We start from the raw sequence: 18,136 nt of genomic DNA, 5'->3' as shown, positions 1-18,136 counted from the left end.
CGGCTATTCATCTATATCAAAAAAGCAGTGGTTCTAGCACCAAACCCACCATTGTCTACCATTCTCCAGTCTGAAAACCAACCATTTCAAGGCCCCATTCCAATATATACTTTTCGAGATCAGGCCAGTGACTGGTCCCTGGTCTGATGGGGCATTTGGTGTTGGGCATCATCTTCAGGGCAAATTCTTTCTGCACTAGTCTTTTATTACTTATTCTCTTGCTTCAGCATTGTTATTTTGTAAGTTAGCAAATGTTACAACTTTTAGCTTGAAAGCAGCTTCATACTTCAGTCAATTTGCTGGAAGACCCATTTGTGTTCATCACTCATCATACCATGTGTGGTCTGCTCTGTGTGGGTGCCTCTTAAACTCCCATCTATCATCTTTGCAACACAGCGTATATTGCCTGCCTGATCCCATATGTGACTCACAGTATAAGGTAAGTAAAACATGCATTTCTGGAGTGAAAAGTTGATGCTGATTACTAATGTGAGTATGGTATTTTGTAGCTGAAAAGGGAGTCAACTTATATGCCATGTATGTGTAAAAGTATGATTTTTGCACCAAAAATTTGGGTTATCTTATACGCTGGGGTCGACTTATATGCTACGATCTGTGGTATCTGTTATTTTTCTCATTGTGTCAGTGTTGTCCTGCTACCTTTCAAGATTCAATAACCAGAATTATCCAATAGGCATGTGTTTATTTTTCTTCAAACATGTGCCTAATTTACATAATATACATGGTGACCTGTAGACTCTCTTCCTATCCATGTTTAGGAAATGTTGTATGCCTAACTCTTAAGTTGTTACTGGAAAACTGACATTTAGCCAAAAGAAAGTTGGTTCTAGGGATGAGGAATGCATGCCTGGATCTGTTGAACGTAAGAGATCAAGGAGTTGCTGTTCTGCATGAGATATATTGGTAGTAGTAGAAAAGTGGTTCTGACTGAAATGTTCCTTATTGGCCTCACGTCAAGGCATTATCACTGGGAAAACATTGATAGCATACACGGTATGAACATTCTATAACTTTCAATAAGTACCAATAATTTACCATAATGTATCCAGTTATTTGAAAAGGGTCTTTGCAGGGAGATGATTAACCCCGATAGTCGTTTGGTAGTACAGAACTTGAGCATTGCTGAAAAAAGAGACATGTCAAAGCTCTTCATCTTGCACTCATCAAGACACTTTGCAAGAATACCAATATAAGGGGAAAACAACAATTTATACTGTATGAAAAGAGAGTGCTAATTGATTGGCAAGTGGACTCTGATTGGTAGAGGCGTTGCCATGGAGAGTGCACCAGTGATGGTGATTGACAGTAGATCCCAGTTGCTATGGGATCCTCTCTAGATCCTAGTCTCGCAAACACCTTTGTTGGGTTGCATGAGAAAAGTATCTTTGATGGAATGACACCTAACCTCCTACCCCTCGCATATTTCCAATATGTGGATTAAATATTTGCTATATTTAAATCCGCAGCTGCATGTAACAATTACCTTACATGTCTTAATGGGCTCCATCCTGTGCGCAAATTCACCTTTGAAATGGAGCAGTCAAATGAACTCCCCTTTCTTAACGTACTAGTTGAGAAATCTGCCAGAGGTTTCTCTACCATAGTCAACCACAAGCCTAGCTTCACTGGTCAATACATTGGAATTCTTACAGTTTTTGTTTTGTTCTGGTTATTTCAGCTTTTTAAAAATATCTTTTCACGCAGTTAAGCCTTGTGTCTAGTGTGCACCCATAGTGTCACACCTCAAATGTGTCACAAATCCATTGTTACCACATTAACTAAATAGGAAGAAATCAAGTAACAAAAAGTAATAATGAGGAATCAGTAGAAACGAAATCAGCAATCATTTGCAAGGCAGGAAATAATGTAAAACATACTCATTAAGTTACTTGTAATTTCGTCAGTGTTTTTATCTGCTATTTTATGTAGGTCAACATACATATTAGAAATGTTGTATCTAATAAACACATAACAACATAGTCCTGATAAAAATATTACCAATAAAATCACTCATTTAACATTAGAAATTCTCTTCAGTTTAGAGCTGAGAAATGTACTGAAAATTTTACTTGCAGAAGCTTGAGATTTTAATCTGCATTGTGTGAGTTGTGTTCCCTCTGGTCCAGCAGAATTGCAACATGCAGCTTGAAACAGGGTAGAACATTTATTAAATTTGAGATGTAAGCATGGGAGAAAAATGCGTTTTCAATGTTCCTGGCTATTTATTCCGTAACCAACAGCACCATTTTTTTCTCCATTGCTCTTTGTGGGACCTTGCTGTGCAAACTGGCTGTGTTTATCTCTGCCACAACAGGAAGTACACTTCAAAACAATTAATTAATTGTGAAGTACTTTGAGGGTGTCCTGGGGGCTTGAAACATGCTACATATAAATGCAAGTTGTTTTTTTTTAACATTTTATGCAGTATAAGTAATTGAATAAAAATTCAGAGTTAATCATGGCCGTTGGGATGCAAGTTTTTTGTTTTGCTGAGAGGATCGAGGGCTTGATGTTACTGGGGGGGGGATGTTTGGGCACACAATGCTGAGTCCAGACATTGCCGCTAGAGTTAGGTGAGCTCCAAAGTTTGGTGAATGACCACTTCTTCACAGTCAGCAGAAAGTCAATGGTGTGCAGGGTACGACTGACTCCCCGGTGCAGCACTGTGACTGGTTTACAAATTAAATAGTGTGCCGCAGTTCCCACTAAATATTAATACATAACTAGTGAATCCCATTTCAAACTTTGAAAGACCACATCAGCTATCCAATGGTATCATAATAAAAGTATTTTTGTTAGCATGCAACAACAAAAATAACGCTAATAAATCAGTAAATACAGAATGGAAATCCGAGTTCTGGAGACACTGGTATACCCGATCTCAGATGGAGACAGGGTCTTGATGACCTTGCAGCCTACTGAAATTCCCTTGTGGATCTTTAAGGGATCATAGACCCCTGTTCGAAATCCTATAGCAGTTATAGCTTCAAGATCTAAAAATGCACTGTGGAAAATAACAGGGAGAAAAAAATTAGTTTCATAAGCTTGTCAACAACTAAGAAAAAGGAGAGAGGAGGAATGAATAATTAAATGCAGTACTTATATCCTAAATCTACCATGGAAAATAGGGCAAACAAATAAATAATTGAGAGTAAGAGTTTTTAAGGACAAAGGAGGTTACTATAAAGCAAATTTTATAGGTAAGTATATGGGCTTTATATTTGTGAAGCCTCATATTTGCTACATAGATGAGATAATGATTGTAATTTTAAATGTTGTCACCTGCACTGTAGCCAGACGGTATGGATTTCCCACCCATTGTAGAACATGCCCAACTTTCATTCCATTGAAATCAAACAACAGTTGATCCACTACATCAGGTTACTCTGTATGCAGCAAAGTTCAAAATTATCCCCAGTATCCAGTTGTGATACATTGTTGTATTACAGGAGTGGATTAAATGCTGTTACAGTTAGGCTGCAAAAGGAATATGGAAAACATTTACCTGTGAGCAGTGATATAGAGCATCTGGCTGTGCTGCATTTCACATGGAAAGATTAGGCATTAAAGATGTTTCATTCCTGAGTACTGAATTCTCAGAAGTACAAAAATCATTAAACATCTAAATTTTAGGAAAAAATATATGGACATATTGTAATGAATTTCTACCTTATAATTGGGCTAAGGATTATTAGAACATACTTGAATATATTTTTGTCCAGGAATGCGGTGGATGTCATAGAAATAATCTATTTTATTTATTTCAACTTACTTTCCCTTGTCTTGAACATGCTGGTATACCATATTTAACACCAGTATGACTAAAAGTTTAGTATTTTGTATTGTTCTACTTTTATGAAAATCAGTTTAAAAGTTTTTAGGATTTTTTTTCTCCCTCTCTTTGGATCATAGGTCATAAACATAGCCAAAATAAAAACAAAAGGAAATGGAGTAAAGGACTATCCAGCAATATTCTGTCCGATCTGGACAACCTCAAAAATAGTATTACAATGCACAATTTAGCTGGCATGGATAACAATACCACTGGAGCAGGAAGTCACAAACGAACAAAACGTTTTTTGTCATACCCTCGGTATGTTGAGGTTATGGTTGTTGCAGACAGCAGAATGGTTGAACATCATGGAGCAAACCTACAGCATTATGTTCTCACATTAATGTCCATTGTAAGTATTACTGTCAGTATTTTCTTAAATGCTTTATTTGTATCGATATTTTCTTGAAATGCTTTATTTCTGTTTTCATTTTACAGGTACACATTTTTAAAGGCCAGTGGTTGATGCACTTAATACTAGTTAACCATACTAATCTCTGATGTACTAAATCATAGAATATTATATTTTATTATCCGTCCCTTGTTTTGCAACTCTATTTTAATATGTCAAGCTCAATCGGTCATCTTGCCTGATTGATTTTAAGGTTGTTCTAAAGATCAGCATCCTTGAAGTTGTCTTGTAGGAATTACTATTTTATATTTTATTATCAACGTTTTTAAAAATGTAACTAGTTCCAGATGAAAAGCTCTAAGTAAAAAATTGCATTCTGACATTCTAAAAATGTATTTTAAAAATTGGAAAATGCTATAAAACATAGCCGGTCTGTCAGCAACTGTGAGAAAAATAGAGTTTAATCCTTCAACGGTATATCCTTCCTTTTTATTTTCATTTAGTGTTACCTCCTTATGTTTAACACTTAATTTATTTTTAATTTTTGCAGGTGGCTACTATCTATAAAGATCCAAGTATTGGAAATCTTATAAATATCGTAGTTGTGAAACTAATTATTATAAATAGTGAGCAGGTAACATTTTAATTAGATATTTGTGTATTCAAAATTCAATTAAAGTATTAAAATAACAACGATTTACTTGATACTGTTTCTATATCATCTTTAGGAAGGTCCATCTATATCATTCAATGCTCAAACAACATTAAAGAACTTCTGTATATGGCAACAAAAACAGAATAACCCAGATGAAAATCATCATTCTCACCATGATACAGCTGTACTTATCACAAGGTATTTCAAAATATTTTTGCATTATCTAAAGTAATGGTTCCTTCATGAAATGGCTTTAGCAGTTGCAGAAAACATAAGTCCATTATGTTAGGCAGCAGATTCCACAATAATGCACCTTGTTGAATATTATCTCAGATCATAAATGGTATGAATGAATAGTGAAATTATTGCATTGTATTACAGTTGGAGTATTCACCTGAGATTGGATTAGAGGGACAGTTTGGGAGCCATATAGAGAGAACTCTGCTTTACATTTAATTTGGCCATACCTCAGCACAAAGCTATGCTTGTGGTTGTTCAAATTTTTTCTCAAAATTGTTTTAATTGTGTTGATGGTTTATCTTCCAACTCCCTTTACATTGACTCAGGGTTCACTGAGGCTCTTTCCTGTTTACCTCTTTGTTCTTTTTCATGCCAGTGGTCTTATGAATTTAACCCTCAATTCTGTCCCCTCTTCTGTTGGTCATTCTATTTTATGTTCATGAACATTAGATTGCATACTTTGAGCAAACACAATCTCCAGCCCACTCACAATGAGGTGGTTGAATAACTGCATCTTCTGATTTCCTCCATGACCATTAATGGAATAGCGATTTATAAATGAAGTATTCCTTGGAGAAAATTGACTTGCAAATGGCAGTAATATTATTCAAATTACACCTGGACACTTATTGAAGGTTGCTTCCTACATTTTCTGCTTCTGTTTAAAAAAAGATTGAATTTTTGATAGCGGATATTATAAATATTGATTCCGATAACAAAATGGCAGCATATTAAAAATCTAACATGATGTCATCTTTCTCAATTCTAATGCAAATAAAGTTATTTATTAAACATTTTAAATTATTTCAAGCACTATTAAGCCACTGAAGTAAAAATTTGTAACAGCACTTCCTAACTTGATCTGGTGGAATATAAAACGATTTTATAATTTTGTTATCCTTTTTCTCAATAACAGTATTCCCTCATTTCAAGTGACTTGCCTTAGAAATTGATAAACAGTAAACTGATTTTCTGTTTTCAGAATCAGTACTGCTGTTAACATTATACAAGCTCCATTATTTCCCAAATGTGTAAATGGAGATTAGAATTGAAGGTTTATAAGTAGATGGCTGTTGGGGAAAAAAAACTTACATCTTGTGTCAGGTGTTCTCATAACCATGGAGAAAACAGACTGTTTAAATTTTATACAGGCAATTTAAACAATTTATTAATTTTCTTTCCTGTTTTTTGCAAATGACTCAAAACCATCTAGGACATGCCTTAACTTCGCATAAACTTAGTTAAGTGCATTTGCGTAGAGAGAATAAAATTGTTTTTTCTTATGAGTGAATGGTTTTCAATCAAATATGTGTTTTCCTTTAGGCAAGACATTTGCAGAGCTCGTGATAAATGTGACACTTTGGGTAAGTTATAGCTTGATTATGGCTTTTGATAGAAACTTGTTATTGCTCCTCTTCAATGACTCAATGAGCTGACCTAGTGAATCGCTGATTTGTGTAAACAAGGAAGGTTCCAAGTCTATACTAAATTAGAGGATTTCAGCAGATGAAATAGTAGGGAGTCCCTTGAATTGTGGAGGGAAAAATTCTCCTGACATTTTATATAGACTCAAATGATTAATGTCCTCTTGGACAAGATGCTGATGGGCAACTGCTTCTGGAGAGACATACCCTAGGAATAGGTTACAAGTTCAAGGAAGGAAGATTTTTAAAAATGTTTTTGGCTGATTTTCTACATAATAGAAGTGCAAGGTTATTGCTTTAATTTTGAAGTAATTTTAATGAGTTAATTTTCTTTGTAATAATTGCAAACCACAACACACAATATCAAATCTCCAATAAATTTCATTTTTCAATTAGCTCTGACAAGTGCATTTTTTTCTTACCTTGCTTAAGCTTGGCACAATCAATGATGCTTCTATGTGAAAAGATTGGCAAATATTTTTTCTCTCTGGATTTTGTATAGGTTTGGCTGAACTTGGTACTGTATGTGATCCTTATCGAAGTTGCTCCATTAGTGAAGATAACGGATTAAGTACTGCTTTCACAATAGCTCATGAGCTTGGGCATGTGTAAGTCTTACATAGTCATATTAAACACCATTTATATTGTGAACTAGCAACTGAAAGTCTCATTATTAAATACATAGTAATTGCAGAAGTTCTATATTTTGTGTTAGTGTGCATGATCATTTTTGTGTAATAACTTGCATACAGATCTACACATTTTGCTGTTTGAATTAGCTTGGATAATTCCATTCAATAATAATATTACAACTTTATAACAAACAATTTTTCCCTTTGTGTTTGTGCGTATTATATATCACCTATTTTCAGTTGCAATAACAACATGCTTTTATATGGGACCTTTAATATAAAAAAAACCTCAAAGCATGTCACAGAGAAGTCATTTGAAAGAATTAGAAAGCGTTATTTGCCGTTATTAGGAGGTGTGACCAAAAGCTTAGTCAGTGTGGTGGTTTTATGGAAGGTATTAAATAAAGTCAGGCTGGTGTAGAGGTAGAGCAGTTTAGGATTCCGGAGTTTGGAACCAGGCACAGCTGAAGACAGAGTCAGCAATGGTGGGGTGAAGGGAATGTCGAATTTGGGTGGAGGGAAAGCGGGTATTTGCATTGGTGGAGGTTATAGAGATAAGGAGAAGAAAAGCCATAAAGAGGCTTAAACATGAGGGTGGGGATTTTTAATCTGAGGCTTTGGGAGTCTGGGAAGACTGGAAGCCAATGTAGGGGAGGTTAATAATATTGCACAATAACTTTCCATTCAGTTTCAATTCTCTCTCCAGACACATTTCACCAAAGCAATTCTACTCAGGCATACTCCAGCAAAAATATTCTTTCAGATACAGCTCCCAAGGCAGTTCCCTATCTGATGCATTATATGGGTGTAAAAATAAAACTTAGAACCCTTTAAACACCTAACAAAATTAATCATATGAGGAACCTTCCTTTATTTCCCTGTCTCATCTCCTCAATTGCTTCAACAACAACTTCTTCCACTTTGCTGCTTCTTTCTGGCTTCTTTCTCATCTTGGTTCCTTCCAGGCCCATCCCCTGATGTGAAGGCCCCATTCTCTATTTAAGCCCTGCTCCCATTACACTCCTTACAATATCAGCTTATTTTCGACTTTATCTTTCCACATGCAGTCCCACTCTCAATTCTTAAGACATCAGCATTATTTCCTCCACCTTAGCCACCAACCCCAATCCAAGTCCGAGCTTGAACTTTCCTACTCACTTTTGTATACATGTTCTTGATTCCTCACACATTACTGACAACGCTGTCCTTTCTCATGCCTCCTCATTTCTAAAGATATAATGGATATATTGAATTAAGTAAACCCAGATTTAATCTCGGTTCATACTGTTATTTTGTAAGTGTATGTAATGAAAATATTCATGCAAATAACCAAAAATACAGTTAATTATAATTTCACACAACTAAACATATTTTACTTATAAATGAAGTATAGTTACATTGGCTAGAATTTTCACATATACAACATAATTTCAATAAGTTACTATTTTTACAGCCCACTTCAAAACCAATCACTTGACTGCCTTGTGTGTTTTGACCTTTGCATGACTTGCCTGCAGAGGCCCAAGCGATCTCATTTACATATATTGTAATGAAGCTAGTAGCATTTCAGCTCTGGGATTGTGCTTCTTCATTTAAAAAGCACGTGGGTAAGTTAGAATGAGAATTTAAAAGGGCAGACGCTGCAGACTCAACTGAAATAAGTGCAACTGGTGAGTTCCTGAACCTGAAGAGTGTGAAAGGTTTGAATTATGGTTCCTGCAGCTGATGACGACGTTTTCAGTGTTTTCTTTATCATTCTTCCTATACAGCCCTGCACTTGCTTCTAGCAGCGTGAGACCACTGGGAGATTTTCATCACCACCACCCCCCACCAGCCATCTCCTATCCAGAGCATTGTTGCTCAGAAGTCGGTGTATCCGATTAGTATGCCTTTAGTATGCATTATCAGAGAGGAGGAAAAGCAGCACAGGACGGAATAAAACAGCCAGTTTCAAGAAATGGATGCCACTGATTATTATCCATCAATGTATACATGCAACATAGGTCATCTTAGTGAGCATATATATTTGAGTGCATTTCACTAAGAAGACAATTCTACCACATAGCGCAAGGGACTTGCAACCACAGTCATCTACCTGCACTGCTGTTCTGTAGTTATGAAAGTGATAACCACATTCAACTTTTATGGCACCACTTATTTCAAGCAGCCATGGAGAAAACTCTAATATCAATTTGGGTGCAGTACGCTGGTAAATTCATCGTCAATGACACCCATATTGTTTTGCAAGCTCCCACAGAAAACCACCACAGATACCTCAACAGGAAAGTGATCCACTCTGAGAATTAAGGATTGTAGGTAGCAACATTCAAATGACCTTGCATGTCAGTGCGATATCAACTGGAAATTATCATGATACATTCATCTTTTGAAATTTGGCTGTCCTATATCTCTTCAGAGAAGATGGTCAGGGATGGAATCTGGGTAGCAAAGCCTACTCTCTACTGCTATGAACCATGACCCCACTAAAAGTGGCCTGACCAACAACAGAGGAGCACCACCAAAAGGCATAGGGTGGAATTATCCCAGATTTACACTAAGTGTGGTAGCAGGCAGGAAAAAGAACATTTGACCCACCAGCCGCAATGGCGGTGCTCGCACTGTATCATCCCAATCCTGCCTCATTAAACCTGCATTCCCAGGAAACACACCTTTTTGATAGCGGGCAAGCCACACCAGCACCTCGCCACTTCATCATTCTGGATGCCATATTTAAATTGCAGCCGCATGCACACCTCTCAGTGCTTCCAGCCCAGGACTGCTGCACCGAAGACATGGCCCCGAAAGGCAAGCGGTGCTCTTTGCATTTTTTCCTTGCTATCCAACTTCTTAAATCTTCGGAGCGTGCTGCAGCAGTAGAGGCTACAAGGGAAAGGAATCACTGGTAAGTAGTGGGTAAGGTATTTACTACTTTAACCGCTTGTAGTTTAAGGTCTTTTTGTGGTTTATGGTTTGTATACTCTACAGTAACGAGGATCAGGAAAGAAGGGCCCTAGAGTAATTGACTTAAAAGGTTTAATTTAAAGGGATAAGTCATGGCAGGAGCACTCAAAGCCGTGGTGTGCTCCTCGTGCTCCATGAGGGAAGCCAGGGACATTTCCAGTGCCCGGGACCAGCATGCGTGCAGAAAGTGTGCCCAGCTGCAGCTCCTGGAAACTCGGGTTTCAGAGCTGGAATGTTGGGCTGGGGACACTGTGGAGCATCCATGAGTCTGAAAGCATCGTGGATAACACGTTTAGAGAGGTGGTCTCACCGCAGATGAAGGGACTTGAGGAAGGAAGGGAATGGATGACCACCAGGTAGTCCAAGAGAAACAGGCAGGTAGTTCAGGATTCCCCTGGGATCCCACTCGCAAATCGGTATTCCGTTTTGGAGGCTGATGAGGGCGTTGGTTCCTCCAGGGAGTGCGGACAGAGCCAAGCTTCTGGCACCATAAGCAGCCTGTCTGTACAGGAGGGGAGGAAGAGCAATAGTAATAGGGGATTTTATAGTCAGGGGAACAGATAGGCGCTACTGCAGCCGTCAACGTGACTCCAGGATGGTATGTTGCCTCCCTGGTGCCATGGTCTGGGATGTCACTGAACGGCTGCAGGGCATCCTGAAGGAGGAGGGTGATAAGGCAGAGGTCATGGTACACGTTGGTTCTGGCTGGAGAAGGGCCAGCAACATCACTGATCTGGCTTGGGAGGTGGTGGCAGCGGTGGTCAGTGCCAACACCCTGTAAAAGAGGACAGCCAGCCAGTGCCGAAAGAGGATGAATGATCTCCTCCATTCCGCCAGGGTAAGTCACTCTCAAACCCATCACACCTCCACAGGGATCTCACTTGCTGCCAGTTCAAGGGACATCACCATTCACTCTCTCACATACACTTTCATTGTCCTCATCCATTCATGGCACCACTCACTACCCACACATGCCAGGTATACTTATCATCTGGCCTGGTAGGCATCTTGCTTACACTGTCCCCATCTGTATTCATGCAGGACAAGCTGGCACATAAGAGGGACAGGTTGCAGACTGGTGGAGGAATGCGTGGAATCAAGGCAGTTCCTGTGCTGAAGGTGATGTCAGCCATGTTGCACCAAGTGAGGATCCAGCAGTGCAACATCCATCAGACAACCATGCTGTGACTTATGTGTCCTGTTTCACAGGCCGCTGCCACGCACTAATTATCTCTCCTTGCTTTGGCAGGCACATCTAGGAAACAGCCTACAGAGTCCATGACCCAGGGCCTCCAATCAAGCCCTGAAGAAAACTCTGAAGAGGAATCTGAAGGCATCTACACTGAAGACCTGTCACAGCGCTCACCCACACCCTCCACCGGTGCAGAGGCACACACCTCGGTGGGATCTAGCTTTAGAGTAGCCTCGGGATCACAATCTGGTGAGCACATCATAATTTCTGATCCACAGAAGGCGGCAGCAGGGACTTCTCAGGTCTTCAGCGCTTGGAGGACTGCTGGAGACCAGAAATCTGCTGAGTCTGAGTCAGATGACAAGCCTCTGGACTTGGCCATACCTCAGTTTCTGGAGCTGCAAAGGCAAGCTCGGGAACATCAGGAAAGGATGTCCGCTGTGCTTCTCAGATTGCAAGGCATGTTGGAGGAGTCCATCCACCTTCAGGCTGAGATGATAGTGCCAGCATGCCAATGTACCGAAATCAACAATAGTAGGATGGCGGCCGCCATGGAGACCTTGGCCGAAGACATTGGTCCTGCACTGCTGCGTGGGCTGAACTCCATCGCTGACGCCATAGTTGGCCTCCAATGTGTATACGCACTTGATCTCACTCCAGCTTCTCCTTATCCTCAAGGAGTCAGCCAGGGACTATCGGGCACCCAGAGAGAGGAGGACCAGCAGCTCGACACCCCGGGGCCATCCACACAGGTGACTCCGAGAGTGTCCGGCCCATCCAAATCCCTCTTCTTGTGACCTCAGCAACTTCAGCTCCACTGGCTGAGGAGGGCGTCACTGTCACTCAGCAGGACCCCGAAAGCAGGCAGGGGCCTTCGAGGTCTCGGCCCTCCAGAAGACGTCCATCAAGGTCATTACAGACAGGGCGTAGCAGTCAGCAGGCTGCCTCCACCTCCGCTGTGGATGTCCAGGGAGCACCAAGACATAGCGGCAGGGTTAGGAAGGTTAAGAAGATGGAGGTGCACAGCCCGGATATGGGTGTTAATCACTTGTACATAATGTTCACTTTGTTAATAAACTCCCAAGAATGTCTCCCTGCCTATTGCTTTGTTCTGATGAGCCGTGTTAATGTCACTCAGATGTGAAATCTTAGTTCCTGCACAAGATAAAGGCAGGTGTTTCAGTTCAGGGCCTCTTCCCTGTGCAGTGTGTAACCTTTAGACCAAAGTGATGGACTGGCCTCACACTCCCTGGACACATTACTGATGCCTGCACCTCGACGGTGCTTTTCATTGCTGCCAGAATGTAGGGGGCAGGTGTCACAGAGTTTTGTCACCTCCAGCATCTGTGACCAGTGACACTGTGCTCCTGAAGGGGTCAGGTGCTGAAGGCTGTCAAAGGATTAGGTGCATTTAAAGTTTCACGGCTGCGTTTCCATGATATGCTCCCGGTCACAAAGCACAAGCCAGCTGCCCTTGGCCAAACAGCCTCTGTGAATGTCTGACTCCTATGTGAGGATCTATGGCGTGTCCTCACTGCATGTCATCATCATCATACTCCTGGAATCAAGTGATTATTAGGGCCTCCATTGTGTAATCATTACAGGAGCCTTATCACAGAGGGTATGTGCGCTGCCATCAGCCAGACAGGAGTCAAATGCTCATTGATGCAATGTGCAGAACTATGGTGTCTCCTCACTGCATGTCATCATCATTTTCCACAAATCTAGCAGCTATGAGGGTCTGCCGAGTGTGCCTGTCTCTTCTAGCCAGTGCAATGGCCTCTTCACCTTCATCATCGCCTTCGAGGACCTCCTCATCCTCATCCCCGTCGACGTCCTCCTCATCGGAGGAGACGTGCAGCTCCCCCATCTCCTATTCAGCCAGCTACTCTTCCCATTGCAATGTCAGGTTGTAAAGGGTGCAGCAGGCAACAACGATGCATGACACCCTCTGTGGACTGTATTGCAGGGCTTCACCAGACTTCCAGGCACCGGAACCTAATTTTCAGCATCTCAATGGTTTGCTTCACCAAGTTCTGAGTTGCAGCATGAGCCTCGTTATACCTTTCCTCTGCTGCAGTCTGAGGCCGCTGCACGGGTGTCATCAGCCACATCCTCTGCGGGTAGCCCTTGTCCCCGAGGAGCCATCCCTGCAGACTCTGTGGACCCTGGAAGACGTCAGGGATCTGAGACCTTCTAAAGGTGTAGGAGTCATGGACACTCCCTGGCAACCGTACCTAGGCCTGCAGGATGCGTTTGTGGTGGTTGCACACCAGCTGAACATTAAGCGAATGGAATCCCTTGTGGTTGACATAGTTGACTGCTTGTTGCCATGGAGATCTGAGTGTCACGTGAGTGCTGTCAATCGCACCCTGCACCTGTGGGGAAATCTGAGGTCTGGGCAAATCCCAGCACTCTTGCACCCTGGCTTTCCTGGACCCGGGTGAAATGCACTAAGTTGTGTGCCTTCATGAAGATGGCATCCATGACCTCATGGATGCATTTGTGTGTGGAGGCTTGCAATATCCCACAGAGGTCACCTGTGGAGCCCTGAAAAGAGCCACTGGTGTAAAAATTGAGCGCCGCAGTCACTTTCACGGCCACTGGCAGTGGATGCCCTCCATGTCCCCGTGGAGCCAAATCCTGCAGCAACTGGCAGATGTGACTGACCAGTTCCCTAGACATGCGCAGTCTTCGGCAACACTAGTTCTTGGTCATCAGCAGGAATGAAAGGCAGCATTAATAAGCCCTGGGTCTAGCTAGGCTCCAACTGGTAACAGCTTGCCCCAGCCGCCCCTTCTTCCAAAGGATGCTGCTCCCACCTCTGCCCAACCAGGCACCTCCGTCGCTCTCTTCTCCTTCGTCGCCGCTCTCTGTAAGCCACAAGGCATTCAGTCAGGCCACCAGGTTCCATGCTCCTGATGTACTCCTCCTGCAGGATGAAAGAGAGAGAAGCGTAGGTTAGCTTGGGTGTACTAAAAACCTCTCTTGGTTAAGTCTGAAGGCACCTTAATGCATGCAGGAGAGTGTTGGCCAGCACTTGGATGGCCAGCATTTAGTGCACTGCATGGCTGCCCAAAAGCCCACCCACTTCCACCCCACTCCACCTGACCGATTGGCGGCAGCTTCGCCCACTGGACTGCATGCTGTGCTCTCAGCTCAGGCGCAGGCATTCTCCTAACCCACACAGCAAGGCTGCATTGTTAGCTTGAACCATGGGGGACACTGGTCCAAACTGGGATGATGACATTGTAAGGGGCTGTGAGCACTTCCACCAGTGACTGCTCTGTGGCCAGCTTTAGCAAGTACAACGTGCCCAGTTGTCCAACTGTTCTGCAGTCCACTAAACCAGTCGTTAGTTTGCAGTCTGTGCTCAAGGGCTGACAAGTTCAGGAGCATTTGGTGGCAATTTCATGCATCTGTATTGCTTGAGTGGGCAGATAAGCTGGAGACCCGACTCCACGAATGTCAATGTGGCTGCATCTGAGCTTCTCAGCTGCAGAGGAATGGTCGCTTTATGCAAGGTTTCCCTAATGCGTGGCACTTTCCTCTACCCACACCCTGCACATGCTTGTGCACAACCATTAACCGCAGTGCAGCCCCCCGCCCCCCCCAAACCCACCTCAACCTTGAAATCCAACAGGCAACCCTGGCGAGCACTGCGGACCCTTACTGTGCAGTCACCTCCGAGTTCCCCTCAAAAGTGAAGCCCGCGAAGTATACACCTTATTTATGCTGTAGTGTCCAGATGATCCTGTATGCATCCAACTTCCGTGCATAACAAAGTATGACATAAGTGCACGTCCTATTTGACCACAACTGGAGTGTGAGCAATGGACTCCCCAAGCTTCACTATCATTCTCCCTACCATATGTACAGTACATCTGTGTCTACATCCCAATTCTGTTAGAACCTTTGAATTCAAGGCTGCTGCTTAAATCAGTTGGAGGCAGCCACTCTTCCTTATTTTAATGTATCTAAATTTCTGTAGTTTCACTTCCCATTTTGCAGGATTTCCAAATTCCTGCAATTATAAAAATATTTCCATTCAATTTACACACATTTTGTAATAGTCTATTAAAATAAAGAAAAACATACATTGCAAGAAATTGTAGCCTATTAACATAAATGCTTGAGTTACTTTTTAAAAATTGCTGTCAACTTTCATAAAAGGAACTTTTTTTTAATACCCGCTATTTAAAAAGAGGGCCCCCTGCTCACGCTCCCTGAAAATTATTTCTCTGGGTACATACCCTAATCCTTTTACTGTCAGGGTCACTGGTCCTACTATTTGCTATCCCTGCCAGGCTTTAAATCTCTCTGCAGGCAGCCACTTCCAGTAATACACTGAAACTTCACTCCATACAGTGATGCTTTCACGTTCATTAGCTTCTTCTGCACCACGCCTATTCTGTCCTGCACACCACTTGCCAAAATACTCGCTCCTCTGCCTGCTAGTTTTTTGCATTGCTCAGCAGGCCAGTTTGCCACTTATCACATTGCTTCATCAAATTGTTCCTCTTACTCTCTTCCTGCTGCCCCTGTTCTCCTCACCCCTCCAACAACCCCACCCCCACACCATCCCCCTAAATGGTCAAGAATCCATGTAATGTTAGAGTGAATGAAAATTGCGCATGGCATCATTCCTCTAGGGAGAAGATTTGTTTATGTAAGTCTTGGCTGATCTATCTGTGATAGTAGGATCCCTTTCTCATAGGGCAGAGGCACACAGCTTGGTGGATCAATCGGCAGTAGCTTTGACATGTTGTGCGTCCTGGTACAAGATCATCTTACTGTCTCAACCAAGGACTGGGGGAGGGGCAACTGGAATAACCTGGGAAAGAAAATTGAAAAATAAGTTGAATGCAAAGATATGTCCTTTGGAATAAGGAAAAATGAAATAAAAAACATGTTTTGTGCACAATTGAAATCAATTACTTTTTTGATTGGAATTTATTTTTTAAAGTTGCACCTTATGTATTTGCTTTCTAAATTGACCCAACTCTCTCTTTAAAACAAAAATACATTTACAAAAAATTTATTGCAATAATATTGTCTTCAAGGCAGCCAGGTACCAACAAATTTAGCTCCTCAGAGGCTCAGACTAAGGACTGGATTTTACATGCCCCTGCCAGGTGTGTTTTCAGCAGGTGTGGGGGGGAGGGCATGTAAAATCGGGTGGGTGCCCAGCCCACCACCTTCCCACCCACCCACGAGCTCAACCCCATTACACGGTAGGTGTGTGGGCGCTGAAATTGGCAGCCTGTCCACCTGCCATATGTAAATAAATGATTCTGGGTGAATTGAGCTTGTTAACAAGACAATTGACCCTGATAATACACTGCCCATGCCATAATACGGTTGGCATGGGCAGACGGGCGGGAGTGGGCAGCCTGTTTTTTTTTAAAGTTTTTAAAAGGGCGGGAAAGAAGTACTGTACTATCTTCAGGGGGTGCTCTTTGCTCTAGGCAGCGGCCTCCCTAAGGTATTATCCACTCCCCCCTTCCTGCCTACCCACCTGCTCTCGAAAGCCCACCCTGCCCCCGTCCCTAAGCTGGCCAAACCCTCTCTGCCCAATACCCTGGATTTACCCTACTCCAGGATCCATTGGGCTGCCTTTTTAGGATTGCTTGCAGTCCTGGTGGTGCCCACCACTGAGCTCTAGGTGCTGCCAGCCAAACTGATTGGCTACCAGCTCCTGAGGGCAGGACTTTCTCCGCAGTGAGAGGCTGAATTCCAGCTGTGAGCCAAATTACCCTGCCTGCAGCGTATTATGGCTGCAGGGCAGGCTTGCATGGAGTCAGTCGACTTTCCTCCCGGTGGTGGGGGGGAGCCATTCCACACACCGCCCCCCCTCCACAAATAAAATGCAGCCTTAAGGGTTTTATAGTATGTCACAGAAACTTCCTTGTAACAATATCAGTGCATGTTCTTTCCTCCCCCCAAAATTAAAAGTACCCATTTTTCAGGAACTTTTGTGTGAAATATGTAATTAAATTGGCAAACTTATCTGTCTGAGAAAAGTGATTGAGGTTGATATTGACTTTGTGTAATAGTGTGAAATGGGCTGCCGACTCACTATATCAACTATTTTACACTATCTTACAACATTCAGGATGACAGTATGTTCCTGCAATATATCCCCTCTTAAATCCCACCTCACCCTCATCCTGCTTTGTGGCACGGTTCAAGCCACAGTTAATGTGACCATGGATTGTTTGCTTTCCATCTACCAAACCTCCCCTCTTGCATTTCCGGCTTCTGTTACCCAAGAACTTCCACCTGGCCGGCAGTGCAGCGTCACCATGAAGGGCAAGAGTTAAACCTGGCCTCTGATGAAAAAGCACCGTTTCTTGATCTGACAGTCACAGCCATCAGCTCAGTTAGTGGCACTATGCAAACTGTAGAGGATTGTATAGAGCTCGGATCAGCATGCAGCGAATCACCGAATACAAATGGGCTGCAACCAGACACAGAGAAAAGGGATCGTTCATGTGCCAGCACACCAAACGACAGAGTTGCAGATGAGTTCTGCCATAAAGGAGACTCAGGTGGGGATTTCTGGCGACGTACAGAAGAACATTGATGGAGATGCACACCGAGATGTTAGGTGCATTGGCAGGCCTGCCACAGAGCTTGTTGCCATTGTCAAGAAGCATGGGGTAGTACAGCTCAAACTTGACACAGAACTTTGCACAGAGCTTGGAGTCCATCCTTTATGGAGTGGAAGGAGTGGTCAACTCCATAGCAGCCCTTCTGGACCCAATGGTGACATAGTGTCTGGTGGCTGATGTTTCAGCTTCCATTGCATCACAGGCAGAAGCTGC

The 18,136-nt window shown here is 42.5% G+C and overlaps 1 protein-coding gene across 2 annotated transcripts in view; it reads left to right on the top strand.

Moving 5' to 3' along the window:
* Positions 1-18,136, top strand: part of adamts9 (ADAM metallopeptidase with thrombospondin type 1 motif, 9) — a 306,177-nt gene that overhangs the window by 47,224 nt on the left and 240,817 nt on the right. For both annotated transcript variants that reach the window (XR_013576832.1, XM_078543655.1), the window contains exons 4-8: positions 3,934-4,205; positions 4,756-4,839; positions 4,934-5,058; positions 6,424-6,464; positions 7,027-7,132. Coding sequence is in view for 1 of the 2 variants with exons in the window: in XM_078543655.1 (XP_078399781.1) it covers positions 3,934-4,205; positions 4,756-4,839; positions 4,934-5,058; positions 6,424-6,464; positions 7,027-7,132 (628 nt within the window). In the remaining variant the exon portion in view is untranslated. The remainder of the gene's footprint in view (positions 1-3,933; positions 4,206-4,755; positions 4,840-4,933; positions 5,059-6,423; positions 6,465-7,026; positions 7,133-18,136) is intronic.

This window comes from Cetorhinus maximus, chromosome 6 (genome assembly GCF_964194155.1).
Source record: "Cetorhinus maximus chromosome 6, sCetMax3.hap1.1, whole genome shotgun sequence".
NCBI classification, from domain to species: Eukaryota; Metazoa; Chordata; class Chondrichthyes; order Lamniformes; family Cetorhinidae; genus Cetorhinus; species Cetorhinus maximus.
Note: the sequence above shows the minus strand (reverse complement) of the source record. Positions and strands in the feature narration are given on the sequence as shown.